The sequence below is a fragment of the Pyxicephalus adspersus genome, chromosome 4 (assembly GCF_032062135.1).
Source record: "Pyxicephalus adspersus chromosome 4, UCB_Pads_2.0, whole genome shotgun sequence".
In the NCBI taxonomy this organism is placed as follows: domain Eukaryota; kingdom Metazoa; phylum Chordata; class Amphibia; order Anura; family Pyxicephalidae; genus Pyxicephalus; species Pyxicephalus adspersus.
The window spans coordinates 117,741,033-117,760,101 of NC_092861.1; the positions used below are offsets into that span (position 1 = coordinate 117,741,033).

Sequence of the window (19,069 nt, forward strand, 5' to 3'; positions counted from 1 at the left end):
TGTTTAGCACACAAAAACTTCTTTTGCAAGTCATGAAAACTGCCCCCTCCCCTCTCCAAGCCTCCGTTCTGCACACAGCGAGCAGGGAAGCCCCGTTCGTATCCAGGAGGCGTCCGTATGTCGGATGCCCTTACCCCAAAGACTACCTGTTCTTCTGTTTTCACAATTGCTATCTTGAAATGGTTAAAGAGGTTTGGCATAAGAGCTGGAGCAATAGGGAGCTTATAGCTCTATCTCACTGTACTCATAGGTGGGTTTTTGGTGGACAATAGTCAAAAAGGCCCTGAAATATGCATTTGGTAGGATACTGGACTTATTGGGCCTGATTTATCAAAGTATGTAACAGTAGATGGTCAAAGACTACATGCATGCTACTGATGTAAGATAGTCATAAGGTGCAAAACATGGTACAGGTTTGGGTCAAAGACTGTAAGCATGTTATAGGAGTTGTTAGAAACTCGTGATATTCTGCAGGAGGCAAAAAGTGTCTATTCTTCAAAGCTCTCTAAGACTGAAGGGAATAAACTGTCATGGGTGAACCTGGATAATCCAGCAAATCTGGAATGGATTTCTTAAAAATCATTTGCTGTTAGTTGGCAAATGTTTTCAGCCCTGCACCAGATCCGTTTCAGGTTTGCTGTATCTCCCAGGTTCTCCCATGTTAGTCTATGTTCTCTAGTCTTAAGGAGCTTTAATAAATTAGGCTCATTGTATGTGGTATGTCAGATTTCTCATAACACCAAAGAATATTGTCTAGCATAGGGTAGAAGTAATGTATATGAAAATAAGGCAATTCTTTATACATGTTTAATATCAGCTGGCAGTAATGGATTTCGTCAGAACTGTAGCTCATGGTCTTCTGGAGAGCAATTTATGAATGTAAGAAGCATCATAATACTTTGTTACTCTGTTACATTCTCAAATGCTGCAAATAAACACAATCATGTTCATGTATCTGTCCCTGAAGTGAGAACCCCAGGTGAGGGCCACAACTTCATTGTTCCACTGATTCCTCCATGGACTTCTAACTCAGAACTCCTAAGTATACTCATACGCAAATGATAAAACAGCTATTTATAGCTGGGAGGCAGAAAACTGCTGTCCCTGTAACTAAAACAAACCCTTAGATGTTGCTTCTTAGGAAGGGGAAAAACTAGTTGGTCATTTGGGATTCATTAAAGGTGATCTAATAAAAGTCTGCTGTAAGGAAAAATGAGAGTGATACCTTATAGTATGATGTTTATAAGGAGTTTAGGTTGAATGAGTTTTAATAAACAAATATATCAAATTAGCTCCCAAAAACATTGAAGATGCACATTGTTGTACTATATCATAAAATGTCAGAAACACTTATGAGACCCCTTGCAATTAAGACTTACCTCTATCTCCTTTTGATATCAGACCCTCATCCTTCTGGAGTAGTGGGAAGATCCATATTGAGGGATAGGGCCCCCTCTGTACAACCTGTCCCCGAACTTTGCAGGGGGGGAATTTTTTAAATCTGTAGGTCCTTCTTCTGTAAGCCAGGAACGTGGTTGGCCAGAAAAAGGGGGAGAAAGGATCCATGTGCTTCCCCCTTCTGTCTATACCTGACCCTCAATCTGCTTTAACAGTGGGAAGAGCCATATTAAGGGACAGTGCCACCTCCAAAAGATGTCCTATGAGTTTGCATAGAAGATTTATTAAAACCTGTAAGGTTTCATTCATAAGGGGCCCCCAGATAGCTGCACCCTTGCAATCAGGAATGGGTGCAATGGCCCATATTACTTCTTAGGCTACGTACACACGTCCAATGGTTCTTGCCTGATAATCGGCCCAGGGCCGATATCGGAAGACAATCTGGCTTGCGTACAGTGCCCGTCATCCATCGTCCGAACAACCGTCTTGGAGGGGTGCAGCGGGGTACCGCTCCGTCGTTCTCCCCCTCCCCTCTTCATAGAGCAGGACGGTGCTGTATGTACTTGTTCATGCATCGTGCAGTGGTTAGTCGTTAAAAAGGATTGTGAAAGATCCTTTACAACGCCTATAATTGCATGTGTGTATGCAGCTTTACTTATTCCCACAAAGTGCTAAAAGATAAATCAAAAAAATTAGAAAAATATTATAGCTGATAAATAAATACATTGCCTATCATATTGTCTAGCTATGTAAATCCTTGTCATTCACAATGACCATGATAATAAAAATTACCTCCATGAACATGATCTCACCACAGTGGTACAGTGAACAAGAACGGACATAGAAAGTTCTTTAAATGGCACGTGTCCCTGGTGAGAGGACTGTATAGCCACTCTAAATGGAAGCCATTGGTTAATCATCATTTCCAACTTCAACTTACTATCGTCCATTCCTATTTGACCTCCAAAGAAAGGAACGCGCAGTGCATGCATTCTTTCCACCAGCTTTGGTCACACATTGTTTCTGTTTTTCTTTAAAGTGTCACATTCCTCAATAAAACGTTGTTTTACTTGTAAACATCATATGCTAAAATGGTTTTATGTCACATCAGATGTTTTAGAAATATTGATAAGCTTACAACAAATATATTTCCTTGTTTGGGAGCCTGCACTAAACATTGACTGTACATTCACGTATAAAAGCAATCCCAGTCAAGTGAAAGCAATTAGTGAGTTGTGTATGTCATAACATTAGCTTTCAGTGCAGAGAATCCCATGACCATTTGTTTTGTGGCTGAAAGCAAACTTTAAAAAGTGTTGACACTCTTGATATGTTTTAAAGAGAATGATTCCTGACCCATCATCAAATAATTATTTATTGAAAAACTAAAAGGGGAAAACAGCAAGATATACCCCTATCCATGTTGGGGACATCAATGCCTGCATTTGGGAATCCTTTGAGTGCACAGTATTATATAGCCAGGAAGAAACAATATTTCCTTGATTAGGTTCTAGTTGTTACTTTCACACTAATACTTCTAGTGTTGCTTTCTGATTTTTTTTTCTCTTTTTAAGTATTTTCTCTGATTTTTCATAAGCGCACAAGTCATTTTTAAGAGGACTCTTCAAGACTGGAGAAGGTAGACTTTCATGGGAGAACCTGGAATAGATCTGGTACAGGATTAAAAACATTTGCTAATTAAAGGAAAATGATTTTTAAGAAATCTATTCCAGGTTTGCCGTATCACCCAAGTTCTCCCATGATAGTCCAGTTTCTCCAGTCTTGAAGAGCTTTAATAAATCAGACCCAATGTGTATAGAAACTTTAGATGCCTCTTGAAGAATACCCCCAATTTCTAACTGGATTCTATCTCTTATAACCTAGTAGTTTGGTGTCTCTGGCAGCTTTCTGTAGGAGTACAATTACTGGATACAAATATTCCATTTAAGTAGTGAACAAAAAGATATAAAACATAGACAAAGTTTATTAATTTTAAACTTTAAAACAAATAAGGAACACCTAAAGGTACAGTGCAAACTAGGACTAAATCTAGGTTTTATGCAATGTACAAGCATTATAAAAACACATGTGTTGCTTTTCTTGCCTGAAACTATAGATGCCTCTTGAAGAATACCCCCAATTTCTAACTGGATTCTATCTCTTATAACCTAGTAGTTTGGGGATCTCTGGCAGCTTTCTGTAGGAGTACAATTACTGGATATAGTCTGCAGCCCAATTGTTATATCAGGGGCCACACTTGAGCATTTTCCAATTGTAACTTTTTGCTGCATTCTCCATCCCTACTGGAGAGATTTCCCATAACTTCAAGACCCATTACCCCTCTGGTAATAAGATAGGTATTAAGGGAAATTTCCTTGATGGGAGCACAGACAGCAATAAAAATTAAAGATAAATCTAAAAATCTAATCATTCACCCCTTCTTGCTGCCTAAAACAAAAATAAACATTTGTTTTCTTTTTATATAAAACAAATATTCCATTTAAGTAGTGAACAAAAAGATATAAAACATAGACAAAGTTTATTAATTTTAAACTTTAAAACAAATAAGGAACACCTAAAGGTACATTGCAAACTAGGACTAAATCCAGTTACTATGCAATGTACAAGCATTATAAAAACACATGTGTTGCTTTTCTTGCCTGAGCCAAATCCTCCTTCATTGGTGTCTCACGTGTACCCCCTCCCAGACGCTGCAGGTTACAGTGGAAGTATTGCAGTAGCAAAAGTTGGTAATGGTTGTTGGAGGCTTAGGGGTGGACAAGAGATAAGTACAAATGCACCTATAATTATATTTCTGCACCACAGATTTTTTTTTTACTTTAAATAAAATGTCCCACTCAAAAGATTACAGTTTTCTTACAATAAACTTAGATGGTGCAGACATCTGTATGCATCCTAGTTGAATTGGATATAGAAAGGCCTGTCTTATTACAATTCAGAATCCATGCTTTGTGGATAAAAGGAAATATTAATATAAAGTACTATACTTGCTGCATGCCACAACAGAATAACAATATCCCAGGAAATAAAACAACTGGAGGTGTTTATTCTGAAAAGCAAAGCCAGAAATGACAACATCATTTTCAGAACCTTTTTTTTTCCAATTTCATATTAGGTCGAAAAGGCAACTAAATGCGCTCAACAGCATTCAGGATAAACATGTAATATGATACTGTTCAGCATTTTTTTAAATACGATGTGAATTATGTGCACATAAAATACCTAACATTACCTAGAACAATAATCAAGAACAGACAGTGTATTTGCATACCAAAGCAATATAGTACAAAACCTTCAAAAACTTCTCCGAATGATATCAGTGGTTGCCAGCTTTACCGAATGCATGGAGTACTAACTGTAATATTTTGAATTCCCCAAATAATGATAAAAAGATTAGGTGGCAAGGGGTCACAGGATTTATTCCTTGTTTTTCTTTAGAAGAGCACGTGGCTTCCAGCTGTATGTCACTCTATGCTGTATTAACAAGCTCCTTAGATCTTAGCACAAGGAACAAAGAATTTAAAAATGTCAGATGTTTCCTCTGAAAAAAAGAACAATTAAATTGGAAAGAAAAATGTGGGAATTTTTTTTCTGGTGTTTTATTTTAGCCAGTTAGCACACATTTTAAATTACAAATGCCAACAACTTTGGCATTCCCATAATAGTGAGCTGAATTGGAGTGACTTCAAAAAGAAAGTAGGCTATGTTACACCATGGGCAACAGAGGACTAAATATTGGTCCACTGTTGGTTTTATTTCAGAGTACCTGTAATAAAGTGCACATAAGAAAAAAATACTTCAACCAAAGGTAAACATATAGAGTAAAACTGAATATTAAAAGATAAAATATAAAACCAGCTTTTGTTAAAAGATTCAGCTTTATTCCAACTCCAGCTCTTCTGATAGCAAGCATCATTCAATCTACTAACTTCCTCTGATCCCAGGTTCTTTTTGACCCGCTCCTGTCTGTGACTCTACTCTGAGAAGGAGCTGCAAAACACCTTTGATTGGATGCCATTGTGTTCGTATGATATTGATACTTGGAAGACATATTTAAAAATAAAATGTATCTAATACATCTAATCAAAAAAGGAATATGTAAAGAATTTATTTTGCACCTCTTACACACTCCTAACCGATTTCATATCTATCTAGAAATGCCATCAGTGGAGCAGTAGGCTGACACTATCCAGGCCCTGGACTGATCTGCCCCTTGGACTGGAAGCCATCATTTTCTTCATGATCTGATATGACATGTCAGCATTTTTCCACCATTTTTTCCCTGTCCCTTCAAGTGCTGTCCCTGATCCCACTAATCCCTGTCAAATTAAAAGATTTTTGCTGCATCTCACGCATATCTATAGCATAACTGCTGTTTGATTAACATAGGATATTTCAACTGAAATATCTTATATTATTTACTTTCTGTATGGCCTAAAGTACAACAGTTTGTCTTTTTCCTTTCCATAATTATTTGAGGAAAAACTTTTTGCAAAAATGATAATTTTATAACGCGGAATTTGCAGTATTTCTAAAAACTAAAAATATTTATTTAAAAAATGCTGACGTATAATACCTAAAAATGTAGTAAATACAACTGATGATGCAAGTACTGTTTTTTTCTAGCTACTTCTCATGGCACTAAGAATGCATTGAACCTCCGTTGTTTTAGGTATTGATCCATATAGCCATATAACACCCAGCAAGCTGGTTCTGGAGATGAGACTTCCAAGTCAAGAAAAACAGCAGTTTTTTCCATCAGCTCTCTGAACAGAAGCAATTTACTACATGACCTGATACTACAGAGGTAGTAATTGCTACTTATTTTATACAGCTAGGGCAAGCCAAGAAAATCCTTGCTATATTTATATAATGAAATGAGCTGTCATAGATCAGCAGGGAGAAAGTAATATAACATATTTTGTTCCAGGTCTAAAACCAAAAGGCACATATTAAAGCTCTATTAGAATTAAGTGTCAAGGAGAGAGTTGGGACCCTCAGAGTGGCAATCAAGAGAACAGTAAACATGCCGAGAGGAAATGACCTTCTATAGATCAAAATGTCCAAGAAGAGAGAACAGCCAGTCTTTTACAATGTGTACAAAATATATTGTAGTTCAAATCACTCTCATTGTGATTAAGACCATGAAGGACATACAAGCAATTTGTATAATTAAAAAACATCCACCTAGTAGTCCTTTCAATAAGGACTACAAACATCTCAAATGTAATGTAATATATTACTGGCATTATATAGTGAGTAGGGTAAAGGTAAGGTAAAAAGAATACATACCCAAAAGTAAAAAAATGCCCACTTGTCATCAAGACCCTTATGGACCTTAACTGTTCCAAATATGCCATATTTCTCCATAATCCAAGAAATGGATAAGAGAATATATAAAACATAGAATGTTTTTTGGTTAATATATATCAAGGGGGACCCTCTTTATCATATTATCATGTGAAGCTTATTATTGCAAGTGACCTTTTAAGGTAACAAACTGGACCCTACCAATGGAGAAGCTGCCTTTAGGTGTTCTCTTAGCACAGGTTTCCTTTACAAGGCCAGAAATGGACCTATCTTGCATGTGTCCTCCCAATGGTGAAATTAAATTTAAAGATGGGGGGAGAGCTGTGTCCCATCAAAGTCAAATGACCAGCTCTCTCGCAGAGATGTAATATCCAAAGGCTCAATACTGCATACAGTTTTATAACTAGGATACACCATGCAGGTGTTAATACCTAAAAATAATAAAGGACAGTGAATTGTAGTATCTATTGTTCATTATAAATTAGCCTTACACTAGAATGTTGTTGTCCTAAATCGTTTTTTCTCAACCAGGGTTCTGTGGAAGCCCAGGGGTTCTCCAAAACTTGCTGGGGGTTGCTTGAGCAATGAGCAATTTAGCCAGCAATGTAAGAGACATTCTTATTCTCACTGGCCACCAAACTACTATACCGTTAGCTCTGGATATAGTATTTGTATCCTGGGTTCCTTGAAGAACTGAAAGTTATATCAAGGGTTCACCCACGTTAAAAAGGTCGAGAAACAGTTCCCTAGATCAGTGGTCCCCGGGGCCGCAGACTAGTGTCGGTCTGTAGCTGGTGGGTTGAGGGTCCCAGGTGACGGGAGGTGGTGGCACTGGTGGCACTTCTTGCACTGCTCCCGAGCTGGTGGCGGCAGGGGCACAGCCGACTCTCCTCACATGGAGTGCTGCTGGGAGTGGCCGAGCTGTGTATGTGGAGCTTGCACTTCTCTGCTATTCCCGGCAGCTCTGCTGCTTGACAGCATGCCAGCTTTCTTACAGTGCTCTGCTGTTCTCAGCTGGTGTGCTAGCGGGAGCCGGAGCTGCTGTGGGTGGCACAGTGGTGTAGGCTGTACATGTACCAGGCCGTGGCAAAACTTTGTACTATTTTGCTGGGCCCCGCTGTTGGAAAGGTTGGGGACCACTGCCCTAGATGAACGATGATCTTCTCAGGTAAAAGTCTGGCATGTGTACAGTTGTCCCCAAATGTCATTCATCAATCTGTCCTAGTGGATCAGTAAACGACCACTGTGCATTTTAATGGAGGATAGCATAGAACAGGGTGCCACTCACTCTTCCTACCCCTTTCCTTCTCTATAAAACAAAATGGTGCTTTGTACACAGCATTTATTCGTTCTCCTGTTACTGGAAACAATTACGAAAGATCATTTTTACTGACAAAAATCCAACATGTGTACGTGTGTACAGGGCTTTAGTCTTTGCCTTTCATCAAGCAACAACATTACCAAAAACCTAATAAATGTAATCTGATCCAAAAGGACTCACTGCCCTGCATTCACTGTATTCTACGGAGCTATCACACAAATGTTAGCGCCTCTTCATTATATTATGATTTCTATAATAGATCCTACACTCCTCTTCATTTCTGTTGTTTCAGTTCAGTAATAAACACAACAGGTTAAGCCCTGAATAAATACAAAAATCACTGAAATGTAATCACGCAAGCAGTGGACAGTGACAGCACAAGTCTGATTTACTTTCTGTCAGTGAAATTAAAGCTTAAAAGATTAGGCCTCATGCAAGATAGCCTTATGGAAGCACTAAACAGAGAAAAAATAAATCTTAATCTCTCCAATAAACAATGCTAGCGGGATATTAAATTCATTTTTCATGAAATTCCTATGGAGTTTATGGAATGATATATTCAAATAATTTGCTGCCGTGTTTGTCAGGATATTAAGGAAATATTTTACACGGATTTAGTTAAATAGATAACAATATGAAAAAAGTGTTTCAAAAGTAATTAAAGCTAACCTAAGCTCAGAATTTTCAGTTTACATAAAGACAACCCTATTATTTAAAGTACAAATTTTGTTTGTTAGTGTTAATTGCAACACTCTTTTTAAGGGTGCAGCACTGCCCCCTTAATTCTCGATCTCCAAGGCGATCAAGAATGAATGGGGGGACAGAGCTTTCCGGGATACCCCGGAGGCCCTTGGCTGCTCCTTCTGCGCATACCTGAGAATCTTGTGTATGTGCGGAAGGAACCCTTTCATCAATAAGGAAAAAATTGCTGATCTCACGCATCCACAGTGAGATCGGCAAGTTTTTTTCTCAATCTACCTCACCTGATCTCGCAGGTGTCTATGATGTACATAGCAGCTACCATACTTGTTCATTACTTATGCAGACATTGATCCCACTCAAGTCTACTAAACAAGGATGTGGGTTAAATGAAACAGCAGCCAAATTTGTTGATACCAGAGGTATATATATATTTATTTTATATATATATATATATATATATATATATACATTTTTTTTTTTAGGAATATACTTTTTATTTATACACAACTCATTTCTAATCTGTTACCAAATCTTTACTTGATTTAGTTTAAAAAGCACACAGCATAAGTTGTTTGCCTTCCTATCTGTGATTGAATGTTTGAACTGAGCAGGCTGTAAAGACTGAAGGAGTGGAATGCTAAATAACTCATTCTAATTATGTTATTAATTCAATTATTATATTTTAGCTCGAGTCACTGAGCTTAAAAAATGGCAAAACAAATCAGGGTAGAAAGGAAAATATTTTACATTTACCAGAGTAAAAAACAGACTTTTTTAAATTTAATTTTTTTAGTCCACCACAATGAACAAATTATACAAAACCACAACACATTCCCTTCACATTTAGACCTACTGCAGTGTTTACATTCTTATTGCATGTGACTGTATAAGCAGCTGAAGGGAATCTAAAGCAAATTGATTTTAATGTGTAATTCATTTTGTAACCCCTTTATTTTGCTCCGTAAAACAGAATTTATTTAAACTGCTGTCTAAGCAAAATATACATATAAAAAAATAAATAAAAGCACAAAAGAAAAACGAGAACCGTGTTAAAAAGACCTGTTAACCAGCTTTCTTGCTGCATGCCATTACCAAACATCAAATAGCTTTCTTGAAGAAGCCACGCTCACAGAAATTTCAGCAAGTAAGTAGAAAGTAAAAGAAATCTTTTCTTATATTTCCAATGTTTCCAGACAACATTGACAAATATGGGCTATGATCAACCAAAACATTGGTCATACATTAAGTATCATTGTAAGAAGTATCCCCAATTTCTATATTTCTCATATGAAATTCCTATGAATGGGCCTTCTCCTAAAAATATATATTATTAATAATAAACAGTATTTATATAGCACTAACATAATATGCAGCACTGTACATTAAATAGGGATATATACATATATATATGGCAACCCTGGTTTAGTAGCAGCCTATTCCATCACTACTAACAATTATGTACATCATCTGGACCTATGAAGCCCCTCCAATCCACTGTCATGTTGGACTCAATGTGCAAAAAGATCAGCTTGTGACATACTCCAATTATCTTCAATTGCCTTTTTTCTAAATGTGCCATGTTTTAACTCCCTCTATGTCTATATGAAAAAACACAAAGGGTTCTATTTAAAAAACAGGGAATCTGGCATTCCCTGGTGGGAATCAATTACTGCTGTTGAAACACACGGACCTGGAAGATTGCTACCAGGGAATGATTGACGGAATGTCAGTTTCCCTATTTTAAAAATAGAGCCCAATATGTAAAAAAAAGTAGCACTGAAAAAACAGGGCTAATAAATACAAATAGAATAAAGATGTAGAATAAAGAAGATGTAGGAAAACTGCATCATAAAAAATTGTAAATATGGAAATCCCATGTGATAGAACTAATCTTTATTATAAATACATGCCTAGTTTTAAAAGAACTTCAGGCATATGCCGTTAGATGTGAAAATGTAACTGAAATCAGTTGAAGATTAAAGGGTATAAGCAAATATACATAAAGTAGAAAAATATGCACCAAAACAAAAAAAAACATAAAAGCCGGAAGATAAGCTAATTTAGAAATGACACTCATTTATTGTTACCTAGGACAGAGGAATGGATCACAGATTATTGTATGTATGAATTACTAAATATTAAATGACATCCATTCTACCATTCAGTCTCAAAAGGAAATATTCAAGGAAAACATTGATAAAAGAGTAAATAAGTTAAAAAAACATTGGTTACTGGGTGTTATTTTTAGAGTATGAGGGTGCAATGTTTTTCAGAATGAATTACAGGTAGTCCCCCACGAGATAAGGACTGTAGCTTTGTTCTTAAGTTGAATTTGTATGTAAGTTGGAGCTGGTACATTATTTTAATAAATGCAACTAGGACAGTTGTTTGTCTCAACATAATATTAGGCAGTGTGGTGTCAGTTACTGTATAAAATCCTCACTGTAAGTTAATCACAAAGCATGAAAAGAAAAAAAACTGTTATGGAGCCTAGATATTCATTATCCTCAAGGGCAAGCTGTGCTTTGATATGCAAAGAGAAACAACTGCAGAGTTTGCCTTGGTCATTAAAGAGTTACAGGAAGTTGCAGAGGAGCTCAACCTCAGTTGTGTTTAGTAAAAGATTTCATCTTCAAGTCATACAAACTGCCCCCTCCCCCCATCAAGCCTCCGTCCTGCACACGAATGAGCAGGGAAGCCCCGTTCATATCTAGGAGTCGTCCATATGTCGGATAACCTTTAACTCGGGGTCTATCTCTTTTAATAGATTGAGGACCTGTGGCCACTGTACATTACACTGTAAATCGTACAGTATTTGCAAATCGTGTGTTAAATTGAAAACTGTATGTGTAAAAACAAGAGTTAGTGAGTAGTGAAAACAATGTAACAGTAATTAAGTACTAAAATTATTTTCTCAGTTGTATACCCCTGAAAGTGGACCTGTTAGCCATTGTAAACCTTTAAAAGTTCTTCAATTACCCACCCACTTAGCAAGTCTCTATCCAATATCAGGGTGTCACTAATAAAGTTCTCATAGGGCAAGATGGGTAGATGATCTTTAACTACAAGTAGCAGGATTTATGCCAGAAGTTAGAAAAGTTGATGACAAAGTGAAACCAGAATCAGAGGAGCACATTGAAGAGGCTTTTCCAGATCAAGCAAGATAATTATGTAATATCAATTATTAGGCAATTTTAAATTGCTAACAGGGTCACTGGAACCGAGGTGCAGGAACCGATAGGGTGGCAACCAAACACATAGGCAAGATCAAACTACCTTTCCCCACCAGAAGGCATTTGTAGTTGTTAGTAGCCAGTTTGAAGTCAGTTGTTGTTCCGTTATACATTCCATTATAGATATCCTATACAATATATATTATGATAGTCCATCTTCTAAACATCAATAACAAGCAAAGCAACCTGACCAATACCATATGACATACATTGTTAAAAACCGGAAACAATTCATAATATACATCTTTGTTCCAAAGCTTACTATCATACAGAATTATGTGGCTTCATAAAAATAAAATATTCCTACCTGTCCTGCAAACAGTCCACACACTCCAATAATACAAAGAATGTTAAATACAGCTGAGCCAACAATAGTTCCGACCCCAACATCTCCTTTTGTGATGAATACTCCTGTAAGTCAAAATATGATAATTAATTAATAAAAATAGGGCAAATCATTTCCTAAAGCATACATATACACATTATTTCATAGAATGCAGCCCTATATGAGATAACTATTTATCTCTATAAAACCTGTTGTTGGATTGGTAGTAGTAAGTTTGCACTACACCAAGGTCTGTTGTAGGACATAGATGTGTGGGATGGACATATAAAGGGTTTTAAATAACCAGTGAACTTGTACTTGTAATTTTCATTTTGACCTGTGCATTTCTTTGAATAATTCTATTGGTTAATCATATTTACAGTATGTCCACTAAAGCAAATGTTTCAGCCTAGCTCCAGTGCAGTAGAGGAAAAGCTCTATGTTCTATGTTGTTGTGTTAGAATCTGGTCATAAAAGAAGATTTTTAGTATATCAAAGATGTGTTATTGCACTTTCCTCATCTTGACTCACCGAACATAATGTAAAAAACCAGTAAGGAACGAAAAATAAGTTAATATACCCTAATTACCTCATCTATATTTAGACCTAATTGCCTAGGCAAGGGAGATGTCACCATCCTCACCATAAGATCCCAGGGAAAGTCAGGTAGCCTAATCTTGTAAAAAGATGCATTTGTTCTGTTCCTCTGCGTCCTCTTAGATTCGGGGTACTCTTCATTTCCCATAAAGTTGTCAGAGGAATTGTAACGTCAACCCCTTTAGTAGATATTTTCTTTTTTTTTTTTGGGTAACTAGATTTCGGTAACTGTTTTTCCCCCACAGGCATGGTGACATTCTTAGAGTGCCATTTAGTATAGAGTAGGGGACCCCCAGTGAATTAGCAGATCCTGCATGGTATGCAAGGTCCACTTTATTATTTTATAATTACTGTAGATAAGAAAACATCTTCAGCACTCAAAAACCTCACTAGCTATCATAGCTTGGAAAAAAGAAAAGTAGTTAAAATGACCCAGTGTTTTGCTCATTCTGTGCAAAGTACCAGGATCTCTTTAGATAGGGGAAAGTAAAATTTGCATGACTTTTAAGTGAAAATCCAGGTCTAACAAATATAGGTGCAGCTGTCTCTCTCTCACCTTCCCACTATTGGGGAGTCACCAAGTGACTGGTGCTTTGTCAGTCAGTTATCAGGCCTAAAAATTGTCATGGGCAGGCAAGAAGAGGATCTGAAGTGCCTAGAGATCAGGCAAGTTACTGTTGCTTTCCTCTAGCTTCCTGATCTAAAAGAAATCTGATAAGTTGCACTGCATGGATAACGTAAAAGAACACTGTACCACAGATTCCTATACGCAAGAATTTTGAATGATGGATCACACACCTATAAATCATTTAAAAACTGGAACTCCAGACATTTTTTTATACACTAACATTACTTTTACAATAAATACTTTTGACTAGATATTACTAAAACAGAACTTCAGCTATTAAGTTTTTGTTTTATTTCTTTGTCTGAAAAAAAATATATTATTTTATTCAATATTTGCTCTGAAAATACATTTACAGAAGTCATTCAGCACATTTGCTGTCCTTGTTAGAGATTGATAGACAATTTTCATGAAGTTAATTTTGCCACAAAAATTCTATTTTTAACAAGAACATTCTTTTGAAAAAAGTTCAAAACTACCTTGCCAAACTTCCTTTTGTCGACAAAATTTCTGAAGAAGTAGGGTAGCAATGGAAACATGCTACTGGAATTTGCAAGTGGAATTTTTTTCTTTAAATCAAAGTCGGTTTGTTAAACCATTTCTTTAGGCCACTTGCCAACTTTTCAAATTACTTGCAAAGCCTCTGAACATAATACTATTAAGACTCTATTTCTAGTCTCTATTTTGCTTATCTCTGGTCATTGTGCTTTAAATGTAGCTTTGTAAATACTACATGATGTATTCTACTATGCAAGCGTTAAAGCCACAGACATATGATGTGTTAAAAAAGAGAATGATGGCTAAATGTACATTTTAGAGCAGCACTGTTTTTAATCATGTTCTCTGTGTTACCCAACACAGTTTCAAGAGGCACAGTGTGTTTAATTTTTAATTGCGTACATACTGATATTTTGGAAGCCTTCCTACTTTCTTTCTTTTACCCATTTCAATCTTTTCAGAACAAATTTTATGGTTCTGAATGAAAGGAATTTTTTTCCAATTAGACAAAGTAGTCTATAAATTGACATTGTGGAAACGAGTTTTACTGCCTTCCTTTTGTGATTTGCAGCGCTTATTAGGTTTTTGACAAAACCTATGAAAAGTCAATGTCGGAAACAGCTAAAGAGATTAGAAATAATAAATGTTTGGAAAGAGCACGGGTCGTATTCTGAAAAGAAAAAGAAATGTTTGAAAGAACCTCAAAAAACCTCAATTATTGCCTTTACAACTAAAACTATAAAAAAACTCATAAAAAATAAAAAATTGCACCAAAATTTACATTTTTGCTTCAATTGGAGTAGCTTTATGCAGGTACATTAGGCTGGCCTGGTAAAATACTAATTTTTCTATATGACCTAACCCATTTCTTTGTGATTAGAGTGGACAAGAATAAAATTAGTTCATTTCAGGAAATGCATTCATGTAATAGGCAGGATACTTTTTTTTAGGATAATTCCAGAGTCCAAGTGGAAGCAATAATGCAACTCACATGGAACCAAAAAACAATTTGTTTACCTTTATGTTTTGCAGAAGTTTTATTAAAGAATAAGTACTTTATATTTTTAAAGAATTTTACTAAGGATCTTTTCCCATTCCCAGGGATCTGGCTTAGCCTACTTCTCAGTATCTGCTCATCATGCCACCCCCCAGTAACAGAGCGCCATATGGGTCCTTCAGATCTAGGAGCATAGTGGCCATTTTACAGTTGCAACCACTGTTCCTATGCCCTTGACAATAGATGAAAGAAGCAATGGCTGAGTACATATTTATTCTGTAACAAAGGCAATCTTCAATAATAACATACCTATGACAGATGTAAAGAGCTCTGGTGCAGAACTGCCAGCAGCCATGAAAGTAGCTCCTGCTACATCTTCACTGAGTTGTAGCCGCTACAAAGGGAAAAACATAGATAAACATTTTAAAATGTACCGTAGTTTTGTGTTATAATAGTTCATGTGAATGTACATTAAACAGTATATACCTGTAATATTTTAGGAAAATGTGCCCTACCTTGATTTTCTCTAAGGTCTAGTCTTCACTGCTTCAAAAACTTATAATTTTTAAAACAAAATTAAAATTTGTGTCCTTTGAAAAGTCTAAAATACACTGCAAAAGCTTCCCATTGAATGAAATCGTGCAGTCTACATGGATGTTTCAGCTTTGCTTTGCTCGAATTTCAATACAGCATGTTGCATTAAAAATTGAAATAAAGAAAAGCATCCTGGCACATCCATTGTGAATGCATTGAGTAGATAAATGAATAGGTTTTAAAGCATACCACAACATGCTGTGTTTTAAGTGAGTTTTGCAAAGTTTGTGCAAATTTAGACTAAATTGACTGAAAGGGCCTGATTTATTAAAGCTCTCCAAGGCTGGAGAGGATACACTTTCATCAGTGAACCTGTGTGATCTAGCAAACCTGCAAAGGATTTACTAAAAGTAATTTGCTATTTGTTAGTAAACGTTTTCAATCCTGAATGTGCCCCTTTCCAGGTTTGCTGGATTACCTAGCTTCACTGATGAAAGTGTAATCTCTCCAGCCTTGAAGAGCTTTAATTAACCAGGCCCAAAGCCTTTGTTTAAACTTGATTTGGGTGTTTGAAGCATCTTCATGGCAACCCCTTTAGGATTTTGCCCAGGGTGCCAGTGGGACAACCAATTGAGAGACAGCTCCCCTGCTCAGTTCATGTATTAAAAAGGTGGCAACAGCTCACTACGCTCTGACTAAGCTCTCTCTTATTGCAGCAGACAACCTGTGTGCTCCAAATGACATTTTGAGCTCCAGTGACCCTATCTTCTGAGGGCCTTCTAGTCTACTGTGACACCCATGCCCCTATCACTCTCAACGCTCCTGTGACGCAACATTGCTGTCTTCCAATTATCAACTCCTGGTTCTTGACTACATCCACTCTCTGTCTACCCTGATTTGTTGTGTTTGAAGGCCACCACCTTCAACATCCATTGTACAGCCCATTATCCTATATTACTAAGTTTCTGCTACTTGTTACATGTAGAAAATAAAGGAAAATATTCCCAGAGTGGACACAGATGTGATTATAAACATAAAAGAGGTTCTAATGGCTAAAAAATGAGAAGATTTAATTTCCACTGAGGCCTTAGGTTTCCTAAAGGTCTTGGATTTAGAGTCAGGGGGATTGGAGTAATATAAACACTTCCAGTGGTCTGATGCTATAGTCAGAATTGGGTACAGAAAATAAACAAATAACTTTGCTTTTTTTAAAGCTACCAAAGACAGCTGAGGTTAAGGCCTTGATTTATTAAATCCCCCCAAGGCTGGAGAGGATACACTTTCATCAGAGAAGCTGGGTGATCCAGCAAAACTTAAATGGATCTGGTTCATGCTTCCAAAAATGTGCTAATAAAGAGCAAATGGCTGAAGAAATCTATTCCAGGTTTGCTGGATCACCCAGATTCACTTGAATGAAAGTTTATTCTCTCCAGCCTTCAAGAGCTTTAATAAATCAGGGCCTAAAAATAAGCATGGGAAGACCAAGGATTTACACAGGAACTATTAGCAGCAAATGAAAAGATATGCCTACTTAGATTTTTTCGCAAAGTTTCAGAACAAACAAAAGACTGAATATGCTTGGGGGAGAGGTATGTACATTTCTGATTAGGGACCCACTTGAATTCACAAGGTCCTACTGAATGGAAACTCAGGTTCAGACTTCACTTACCACACAGGTGCAAGATATGTTAGTAGCCATATATTAGTAGATGCCTGATTAGACCACCAATGCCTGATTAGACCACCAAGGTGGATGTATAAATTATACTTTATAATGTAAGAAAAAAAAGAGACACCTAAATCACTGGATGATGCATGCATTAGGTGTACTCATAAATCCACTAATACATTTCCTTACTAACAGGAAAGAGCAGTACATTTCTATGATAAATAGTCTAACATTGGACACCTACTTCACAAATCTTCTCCAATGATGGGACAAAGAAGTCATCACAGACAATGGCAAGAGCGTAGAACATGTACATAGCCTGTAAGGACAAAAAAACAGATTTAGCTCATAACAATGTCATTGGACAATTGTGGAAGCTTACACATTTTCTGTCTTTTAGAATTAACAATCAACCAGAAATAGGAGTCTGACCTTAGATTTGTGCACAAGGACAGTGGATATTCAGATATATAATGAGTAATTTGTGGCACAGCTGTAACATGTCTGTGATGTTTCTAGTTATTCTGAATGCAAATACAAATAAAATAAGCATTTTATTCAGCCAAATGGAAAATTATTTTTTTTTTAGTATACAGGTACCTTGTCATAGACATTGGGTATATACAGGCAGAAAAGTGTTTGTAACCCCCTTCCATTTTACCTGAAAATAAGTGAAAGTTTTCTTACATATATCACGCATCTGGACACACCGGAAATCCTCTTTTTTTTTGCAATGTAGAATAGCCAGGGATATGACTCACTCCCCAGCTGCTCCTTCACTTTGTATGTCAGTAACTAGCATTTAGTAATGTCAATGTATTCAGACAGACATGCTAAAGTTTGGCTTCAGCTTAACAGTTTGAAATGTCAGCTGTAGTGAACGGCCATCACTTCCTGTGAAATCTACCCAATAGAAACACAGAAACAAACCTGAAGCACTGACCTTATTGGCCCTATGTAAAACTGTGAGTTAAAATTGTAAATGCATACATACATTTAAATCATTTTATTCTGTGTTACATTTTCCATTAGCAATACTTTATCTTATCTATTACACAAATCATGTGGACTTTTCAGGCAGCTGCCATCAATTTTGATCATACCAATATTCTAAAATATATAAAAATATGTGATCATTAAAGCAGGGAATACATATATAAAGAGTACATAAGCCAGTCTCAATTCACTTCTCATCAGCCATGGCAGATGATAGCCAATGACAGAGAATGTGACTGATTGATTTTGTGCTGAGAAAACCAATATCATAGAAAGGGATAAAGAAGTTTAAGACATGTCAGCATCCATGCAAATATAATTAGAGGAATAAGTTCCCCTGGGTTGTTTGTAAATACTGGCATTGCCCATTCATTCCCTCTTAGATCATTTGAAGAAATATGTGGCAACACTGTGATTCTTTATTTTAAATATGTGAAATACACTACTGTAAATTTGATACAAGTCTCTTCATTCCAGAAGAAGCAGATCTTGCGAAATGCGTCAAATGAACATAAATTGACACTGGCATATGTGCTCTATTTATATGTATTCCATGTTTTAATGATTAAATAAATTATGTTTTTATATTTTTAATTATTAATATGTTTAAAAATTGAAGAGAGGTGCCTGAAAAGTCCACACGAATCAAGTAAAGGATATGTTGATTAATATTGTATATGGAACCATAGTGTATATTTGTCCTTGATCTATACAATGGAATTATACATGTCTTTAAAGGGCTCCCTTGCCAAAGGTTCTCTTGCAAAAAGTTCTCCGTAGCACAATTTGTAACATTTTTTTATAAAGGATCTGGGCTTGTAAAAAAACAATTCTACCATGCAA

General features: G+C 36.4%; 1 protein-coding gene across 1 annotated transcript in view; it reads right to left on the reverse strand.

Moving 5' to 3' along the window:
- SLC24A3 (solute carrier family 24 member 3) overlaps nucleotides 1-19,069 on the reverse strand; it is a 215,611-nt gene that overhangs the window by 44,608 nt on the left and 151,934 nt on the right. The window contains exons 4-6 of the mRNA XM_072409413.1: nucleotides 17,475-17,549; nucleotides 15,337-15,421; nucleotides 12,293-12,396 (exon numbers count right to left, since the gene is read on the reverse strand). Coding sequence (XP_072265514.1) covers nucleotides 12,293-12,396; nucleotides 15,337-15,421; nucleotides 17,475-17,549 — 264 coding nt within the window. The remainder of the gene's footprint in view (nucleotides 1-12,292; nucleotides 12,397-15,336; nucleotides 15,422-17,474; nucleotides 17,550-19,069) is intronic.